Genomic DNA, 10000 nt, shown 5'->3' with positions numbered 1-10000 from the left:
CTACTCCCGCTTACGCCAGGAAGATAACAAGCGCGTGATATCCTTATGGTTTGCATGATTGCGTCTACATAGTAAAGGCTTGTAAAAATATTGCCATGTTCAAAGGAGTTATTTTGATTTAGAAACCTGTTACAGCAATGTTTTTCTGGTGTTATTTTATTGAACTTTACCCATATTCTTCACTTCTGTGTGATAATAATAATGGAAAGTGGAAGCATTCTTTTAGTGGGGTGTCAAAAAAGATGTTTTATACTTATCACTTTTTTCTTTGACAAAAAGAACAATATAAATAATCATACTTGTACATATGAGTGTGTACATGCAGCTCGTGACATAATGTGAAGTGATATCACAGGTAATCAACAAATTAGAAATAATATTACATCAATAATTGTTATATTTTATATCTTGGCCTATCACATTTGATTTAACAATAATTTTTCAAATCAGATCTTTTTATTCAACCGATCAGAAGTAGAAATTACCATGTCATCAATATCATGTAGTTTTCTGTGACATTTTTTTTTTTTAAATGTTATATCACATTTCATGACATTCAAACACCTAAACTAAAGTGACAGAGTCTAAGAAATTATGGAAAATAATTATATCTAAGAACAATCTAGTGTTCTATTGCTGACGTTTCGGCATGTAACAACTGCCCCACCCGGGACTAGGCAAGAAAATGTACAACGTCTTAGGACGTCATTCAGGTCCAGGAGTATTTTCTGACCGTGAGATTGTACGTCAGCCAGCGTGAATGGGTTAAATGTCTTATTGTTGGAATTCAGTCTGTGTTTTGAAACCCTATTTGAATTAGGCTGTCTTTTCTCTTAGATTATTTTAGACAAACTATATCAGAATAACCCAAGAATAATTGTTGTTATTTATGTGTATAGATAGATATACATATATATATATCTATATATATGTATAGATACAATAACCCCAGAATCCCTGTTGTCATAAATGTTTCTAGATAGACATATATATATATATTTTTTTTTATGAGCTTCTCTAATGCTTTTTTCAGATATATATATATAGTAGAAGTATGAAAGATAATTAAGAACTTTGTTAAATAAATCATATAGATGTACAATCTTATAGGAATACATATAAGTACTGGCATGTAATTTGTCTTCTTTCCTTATCCTCATCTTCTTTTTCTTCAGCTTTTTCGTATTTATCTTTGTCCTTTGATTCATATATATATTCTTCCTTATATTTCTCCTCCTCGTCTTCTCCTCCTCCTCCCCCATCCTCCTCATCTAGTTCTCCTTTTCCTTTTAATCTTTCTCATCCTCCTCCTCATCTCAATCCTCTTCTTCATACCCATTCTCATCCTTCTAATCCTTCTCTTCCTCCTCTTCTTTGTCTTACTTCTCCTGTTCTTGGTGTTAAATTGCTTTTCCAATGTACTTCCACATTTCTGTCATCTTTGTTTGCTTTACAATTAACAGTCATTGATGTATACTCAACATGAAGCTGGTGTCCTCCTTTGGCATGTTTTTAGATGGTGATTTACCCTTATCCTAGGTTTCCAGTGGAGGGTCTTTCAAAGTTGTGGATGAAAGAGATTTGTTTCTTGTGTAAGATATGTATGAAGCAGCATATTTAATTTGAGTTAGTTTCAATAATAGGGTATACTCTGTATTACTGGTTTCCACATAATATGCCTGGAGGTAAAGGGGCAAAGTTGCTACATGATAAACTTTATTTTTGCCAACACATGGGTTTTTGTTCTAGCTAGACATTATGAGTATAATGGATATATCATGTACCTGATATCTAAAAAAAAAAAATTACTGATAGCTCAACCTTAATTATTGCAGTTGTAATGTTGGAAAAGATATTCCAAATATTTGGAAATTGACATTTTGTTTATGTAGTATGATGCATTCAAAATTATTTGCTTGTCTTTAGGAAGAAAAATTACCAAAAAGGTGATTTGTGTAAATGTTCATGTGAGAGAGCTACTGCCTCCCTTTTATCTTGTCATTTATCTAAATATCTTGTTTTGATAGTAAGCATTAAGAAAAAAGTGTTTTGGTATTCAGTAAGCGTGATATTTAATATTCCTTACTTCCAGGCCTTCGAGATCAATGCCATGGATGATGGACACCACAGCTACCTCTTCATATCGCTCTTTGTCTTGTTAGGCATATGGGGATTCTTCATGGTCGAGCGCATCATAAAGATAACTGTCACGCACCAAGCTTCAAAGGTATTGGCGAAAGGATCTGATGTTGTGAATGGAGTAGTGGAGTTCAGGGTCATTTTTATATATGTATAAAGTTCTTTGTTTTGTATTTATGTGTGAAAGTACGCTACTCCACGAATCTATATATGCTAATAGCCCATGTCATCATACATTCACAGCAGGAGCAAAGCAAGTTCCCAATCTCAGCCTCAGACCAGGTCATTCTCTGTGAAAATGGAGGGTGTGAACTCCAGTGCAACAATATGAAGAACGGAGACGTGAAGAACCACAAGCCCTCCGGCCCCGTGAAATCCGAGAGCTTTGAGAGTGCTGACGCTATACCTTCGTCCAAAGTTTGTAGCTCGAGGGACGTTGAACTCATTTATGCATCTCAGGAGCAAGCTATAAAGGCTTCCTTTGGCCATAATGAGGTTGGTAATGTGTCTTTATGTATTTATTTATTTATTGTTTATATATTTCTTTCACACTTGTTCATATTAGTGAGAATGGAAGTTTGTAGAAGTAATAGTTGAAGGGAAAAAAATTATTACTTTAAATATTATTACTGTAGTGTTGATGTTGAGTGATATATGAAACTACCCTTTTTCCAGTATATTTTAGTGTCATTAGACTATTGATATAGTGACTTTTCTATCACTTCTGGTTACGTTCATTAAACACATTTATTTTAAACATATTATGTACTTATTGCAAATCATTCAATTTAAAAGGCTTTTACAAAAAACGATGACATTTCCTCCACTTTCTATCCCTCACAAGTTCTCTTTTCTTCCGCAGCGTCCCCATGCACAAGGCCACAACCACAATATAGAGTTCCGACAAGGGAAGGATTCAGTTATCAAGACCGTGGCTTGGATGATCATATTTGGGGACGGGTTCCACAACTTCATCGACGGAGTGTCCATTGGAGCTGCCTTCTCAGAGTCCATATTGACTGGCATATCAATAAGCCTTGCTGTGATGTGTGAAGAATTACCACATGAGTTAGGTGTGTTTTTTTAATTTTCCTTATTGTGTAATTTTTTTTCTTGAAGTTCAGATATTTTGATGATCATATTTTCTGACTTACTTGATCATATTTTTTGGTATCCATTCTTAAGTAAGTTCAGTTATTGTTATTGAAAGTTCTCATGACAGTTTAGATGATTTGATATACTCCATTTTAACTTGACCTGTACAGTACTGTAAGTCATTCGAGTATGAAATGTGTGTGTGTAATTGTTTGTGCTTGTATATTAGTATTCAGCTGTGTATGTGTGTGTGTGTAGAGATTCATTCCATAATTCCTATAATCCTGTATATGAGGATGTTCATTGTATTTTATACCTTTGTATGTCTCATCTAAATGGAAAATAACCTCTCGACAGGTGACTTTGCAGTCCTCCTGAATGCAGGGATGACCATGAAGCAAGCAGTAGCATACAACTTCCTCTCAGCAACGACCTGTTATTTAGGTCTTGTTCTTGGAATAGTGCTTGGGGAGTTCACCCAGAATTCAACAGCTATATTTGCCTTGGCTGCGGGCATGTTTTTGTACATTGCCCTTGTAGATATGGTGAGTTTTTGAGTTGAGCCATTGGTGGTTCTTCATTGAATTCTATATGTAAGCATTCAGAGTAACATTTTATTCATTGTATATTTTTTATGGAACTTCCTGTCTAATATTTGTTAATGTATACTTTTCCCTCTTGTGAGTAAAGCCTTTTATATACTATAAGTGAAACTGCTCAAATATGCCATGTTAAACTCACAAATTTTGTCATAAAATTATATAAAGCGACACATTAACATTTATTCCCGATTTCTGGATTTCTAGTCTAAGATGCCGGGGTTAATGTATATTTTCGAATTGTGAGTAAAGCCTAAATCAATTGAATAGCTGGCACAATACTGTGCCGCCCGGCAACTGGGCTTTTGAATGCGCGGTACACATGCTGTACCACCCGTCCTGTGTGGGTTAATACAATCTTGGTAAAGAAGATATTTAATCGCTCAACTGACAATATACACTGGTTTCAAATTAATTTTGAATATTTACTGAAAACTAAGTAAGTTCACTGTCTATATTTCTCCGCAGGTGCCTGAGATGAATGAAGTTGCAGGAAAGGCAGCAGAAGGCAGCTGGAAGTCTGCAGTCTGCATCCTCTTCCTCCAGAATGTGGGAATCTTCCTTGGCATTGCATCACTCTTCTTGTTGGCATATTTTCAAGATTCTTTGATAATAACTTAAGGAAAACCTCTTGATTGGAAGTCTGTGCATTTCGAATTTGTGTGTTTGTCAAGTTGAAGGTTATATACATTGGATATGCTTGAATGATTGTGTGATTGTGCCAGGATGTGTCAAGTGTGAGATGTGCCATAAAGTGTTGAGTTCAAGATATGCATGTAGATTTTTAATATATTGTCTGATTGGATGGGGAGGGGGGGTGGGAATGGCATTGGAATATTGCAAAATTTGTAAGGAATATAAACTTAATATTTATTGAGTTATAAATCACTGATGAGAAGAATTTTCAGTGTCCTAAGATATTAAATAAGAGTACAGTGATACATGTTAGGCCTTATTCACTGTTTTATGATCTACTGTTATATGTATATATAGGTATAAATACTTTAGGTATTGATGTAGATTTTACTGCTGGTATATAATTTGTACATTGGAACTCCTCATGTAGAAAAGGTATTTAAAGAAATATATTGATCTACAAGCTCTTTCACCATTGAGGGTAGATTAGGTTTTGTAGATAATTGTTGTTTATATACGCGTTTTTATGTTTGAATATACTCGAATAGAATTTGAAATGTAATAATCCTGTTCCGTATTTATTATTAGGATATACAGTGTCTGAACTGTGGGGTGATCTCTCAAAAAAGTGTATCACTATTCTGCAGTTTGTAAGTGTATGAAAGGCGTGCAATACTTTACTATTGAAATAATATTCATTTCATTAACTACAACACTGCTAGTCACTTCTAATGTTTTCATCTTGTTAGGAACTTGAATGGGAGAGATCTGTGTTCGTCTTAGACCTCGTTGCATTTATATATGAGTTCAGCTGTCAGTATTGTCTCCAGTAACTGTGAGGTCAAGGGTCCTCAGTTCCCATCACAAAGATTTTAAAAAGTATAGATAAGTAGGTTAAATACTTATAAAATATGTGGTAAGAATGAGGTGGTGTTGGACCTTGTTTATGTTTTTGCTCTCTATTGAAGCAGGGATCAGGATCACCAAGGGAAATGTCTTCTGAATGAAGTACAAACAAGTGTTTTTTCAAATGTGTGTGTCAACTTTATGTAGAGCCTCCCGCTTCTCATTTCACCAGAATTTACGGAGAAATAGGCTACATCTTTTATTTTCTATGCTGAAAGTGGTAGGTAAGAGTGTTTTTCAGAACATGTGTTGTTTGGTTATGAATTTATGTTGATGTAAGAGGCTCTTGTTCATTTTTATTGATTATTTGATAATTGACTTAGCTAGAGGTGGACATGTACTTAGCTACTAAAAAAAACAAAACAAAAAAACTTGAATTGTGCAGGGAAACTGTATCTCCAGAGGCAGTTACAAAAACTTGTTGTCAGGTGGTTCAAACTTTCTGATGTTAGAGTGGACGTTCTCTTGATGAATTTTCTTCTGCTAGAATCATGTCAAAGCATTGTCAGTAAATCACAAAGAAATTGGGAGCAAGGAAAGGAATATAGACAGCTGTTATAAAGGATCATTTGAAATTAATTAATGTATATTTAGAGACACTCATGACACACTTCATATACACACACCACAAAAAGTTTCATACATACACAATACATCATTAAACATTGTATCATCGTAATATTTCACACATTCAATCACTTTCAATGGCATTTAAGATCTCAGAGAGGTTTTGTCTTCAGAAAATGTGTGACATCACACTAGATACCAAAGGAGTTTAAGTATGTAATTCTTAAAGGGAAATAACCTGGTTCTTCTATATCCTCACTTTTTTCATCTGTTTTTTATACTATTTTCATCTTTGAAATTATCATCATTGGATAAAGCAAATGCCAAGTTACCAGCTGACTCACTTCGGTATTGGTTGGGTCAATATTAACTTCAGCACCCAAAGAGATCACCAAATATATTTTTTCTTTTTTATTCAGAAAATTAAAATGTAATAAATTCCTCTTTTTTGTTTTAATTTTCAATATTGCAAGGCAAGAAGGCTTAAAAATAATGTATGTGTGTGTGTATATATATATATGATATGTATATATATACAAAAATAATGTACATGTACTGTACTGTATATGTACATATATATGAACGTACGCATATGTGTATACTTTTCAAATACTTCTAGCTGTGTAAACTATATTCTAATTATTGTGGACAATTTTTTCAAAAGATTTTAAAAATTCATGTTGGCTGTAACCATTTTAACAAATGGCTTCAACAACTATTCTTCTATATTCTTTGAATAATTATATTGAATTACTTGAAATTAGGAGCAGTTGAAAACCATAAATTGCAACCCTAAAGTAAGAATATGAAACACTTTGTTTATCAAATTTCACATGTTGAAGGTAATGCTAATCATTCCGTCAGCGGAAGAAGTGGTGCATAAAAATTCTTATTTCAAAAAATATAAATCAGCGTTCCTTATTAATGAGTTGATTCATGAGCTGAGAAGGAAGTAGTAATGGATCTTTCAAATAAATTACTGCAACCGACTTCTCTAGAGGAACCTACCACTGCAAAATATCTCTAAAGAAAAGCAATAAAATTCTTACAATATATAATTTATAAAAGAATTGTTCATTCATGATAGATATACTATATGTTGGGCCATTTATCTGGGAATACCTTTCCTCAGTCAATTTGTAAGTTTCATTTCATTTCTTTCTTTTTTCTTCTTTTATTCAGCAACATTCCCAAAATACCTGGAGGAATCTCGGAAAACGTGCATGTTCAGTATTCACTAGTGATTTAAAGTCTTTGTGACTGGTTTATTTTAAAAGGTGAGAATGTTATTTTTGAGATATTATTCTAAAAAAAACAAAAAACATTCATACATGAAAAGGCTGAAAGTCATGAGAGAATGAGTAGGAGAAATCAAGTTCATTCTTAGAGTAAACAAGTGTTGCATTTTAAAGGACTGTAGTATGTCTATTCTTTACATGTTAAACTTTCTGCCACATATCAGACAATTAGCATTTTTCTCACATTTTCATGTAAATTTGATAACTTGAAACTATGATCTCAAGAGAATGTCATGTTGATATGACATATCCTGGCATCAGCAATGTGCAATGTATACAAGTATTCATAGATAAGGCCCTATTGAAGTTACCATGTAGAAAAATGTATGGGACATATACATGACTGATATAAGAAGGCAATACATGAAATTGATGATTCATTACATATTATTGAGCTGTCCATGTATAATATTTAAAGAAAAGTGGCATGGGTCATCAAATTTTCATGCAACAAGACTATATGTGTCTTTCTATTCTATTGCAAAATGCTCTACTACACATTATTAGAGTAATATCATTATTATCATGAATCTCTCAAGTTCTGTCTGTTACCGTAATAAGCTTTAGTTAACGTAGATATAATAGTCTTATTTCATGCAAAGCTGACTCACTCGGTAACAGATACTGTACTGTAAATGTATTATTATGCTTCAGCTTAATATCAGAGCTTGTTTATGTACTAAGTCTGTCCCTAGCAATACTTCTCGATTTGTATTTTGTACTTACTGTATCAATTACCGCACTTGCCTTTGTATAGCATTTATAAAGAAGACCAATTAAGGTTATTACATGAGAAAGAAGTATAGGCTTAGAAAATAAGCTATCTCCATAACCTTTTATAATGAGCTTCCCAATTTACGAATTGGTAAATTTATATTACCTGTATTTTGGTACATTTCAGAAACCCAAAAGACACCTGAGAACATGAATTTTGTATTAATCAGATCTGAATATGTATTCCATCCACTTTTAAAATTATTAATTGCCATTTTTAATTAGAAAATTTTAATCCCATTTTATAAAGTACATCAAGATTAGGGATCTCAAAGGTTTTAGATGTCCAATTCTCAACATCAATCTGTATTTATTGAACCTGTGATGTGCCCATAGTGTATTTTTAGTACTTAAATCTCATTTAAATAACTTAGAAAACATGCATCTCACAAAACATAATAATGAAGTTCTATATTAATGTTTTCCATTATTTATAGAATATGTGAAGCATTTTCAAACAAATAGTTTAATGTTTCTTGTGTAGAATTATTGTACTGTGAAGCACTGTCAACATATGTGAGTAATCTGTGTTTCCATGGGTATGATGATGATTTTTTTTCATTTTTGAAATCCTTATAAAAAAATAGAAGTTAGTTTTGAAAAAAAAAAATATAATCATGGATGTGCACAAAATTTCTGAAAAGAGGAGGGGTTGACTACATAGGTATATGAATATAGAGGACAAAGGAAAACCTTTTCATTTTTATCACAAATAGGATGTATTCCTCCATGTCCCCCCCTCCCCCTCCACTGATTACAGTCCAAATTTTGATTGACTTGAATGAAGGATGTTAATGTAAGCTTCTTCATTGTCAACAACCTTGTTTTGTCCTGAAATAAACTGGTATTTGAAAATGATAAAAGCCAGTCAGTAACTATGGGGCCTGAACTTGAAATAGACCTGCTTTATTAGTGGATTTTGTATTAAGCCTTTGACAATGACTGGTACATGGAGTACCAGTATAACACGACTAAAGAAAAGTTTTATTTCTTTATGAAAATGGATTTTTCTATATATTTGATACTTTATGTTATTATTAAAAATATAAAAATGCTGAGAGGCATCATCTCTTAATGAGCAAGTCATGAAAGCAACTGTAAAAGAAATACATGATAAAATTAAATTCATACCATGAACATTCCCATGAAAATATGAATGAAAAGATACAGATGAATAACTATTCCTAGTTAAATAAAATAAAATAAAATTTAAATCACCAATGCTCCTCCACAAGATAGTAAGCTGAAATGCACTTTGAGCTGCTCAGTACATCATAGAGCCTTTTGGTTTCCCTTGCCTATGTTGCAATATCCATTCATTGGCAAGGGATAGTGCTTCAGGATAGGAATAGCTGTGGAAATAACTTCACAAGCAGTTGTGCTCAGATCACGGTACGCATAGGGTAATAATATGATACATGTTAGGAAAGATGAGGAATATAGCTTACTTAGCTGAGTAATGTGTCCATTGTGGTTATATATAAGCTAAGTAGATTCACCATGAATAGAACTAATAGATTCTGCAAAACATGATTGAAATAAATTCATCATATGTGAATTGCACAAGTTTATAGATATCTCTAGTAGAAAGATAAACTGCTACATGAAACAATTAGTATCTGCATTGAATGAGTTGGAGAAACATAGCCCGGAAGAAAAGATTGCAGCTAGAGTTCATGTGTTCATGTGAACAAAGTAAACTATATACTGTAGGCTCCTGCACAGGCGTAGCGGAGAAGAAAGCACTGCAGAGGATACGATTCTGTATCTTGTATTAATGGCAAACACATCAATTATTGTAGACGGTGTTCAAAATGAGGAACACCAAGTACTGTGCAGAAGTTGTGTTCTTTATTAGGAAAAGGAAAGTCCCAAAGTCAATAGTCAGTTACACTGATGAAACAATCAGCAGATTGTTTTAACGGGGAAGACCAAGCTTAACTACAACAGAATCAGGATGTTATGCTGTATTTAAATAAAATCATT

At 33.1% G+C, this 10000-nt stretch overlaps 1 protein-coding gene across 3 annotated transcripts in view; it reads left to right on the top strand.

Moving 5' to 3' along the window:
* LOC122265015 (metal cation symporter ZIP14) overlaps positions 1-6385 on the top strand; it is a 21596-nt gene extending 15211 nt beyond the window's left edge. For all 3 annotated transcript variants that reach the window (XM_086534214.1, XM_043034158.2, XM_043034157.2), the window contains 5 exons: positions 2093-2227; positions 2383-2634; positions 3002-3212; positions 3592-3779; positions 4302-6385. In XM_086534214.1, the coding sequence (XP_086390340.1) occupies positions 2093-2227; positions 2383-2634; positions 3002-3212; positions 3592-3779; positions 4302-4454 (939 nt within the window). In that variant the 3' untranslated portion in view covers positions 4455-6385. The remainder of the gene's footprint in view (positions 1-2092; positions 2228-2382; positions 2635-3001; positions 3213-3591; positions 3780-4301) is intronic.
* The last annotated feature ends 3615 nt before the right edge of the window (positions 6386-10000 follow it).

Source organism: Penaeus japonicus, unplaced genomic scaffold (assembly GCF_977035675.1).
Source record: "Penaeus japonicus unplaced genomic scaffold, GWHDUDI00000001_assembly GWHDUDI00000040, whole genome shotgun sequence".
NCBI classification, from domain to species: Eukaryota; Metazoa; Arthropoda; class Malacostraca; order Decapoda; family Penaeidae; genus Penaeus; species Penaeus japonicus.
The sequence above is the reverse complement of the archived record's forward strand: the minus strand, read 5'-3'. Positions and strand labels throughout refer to the sequence as shown.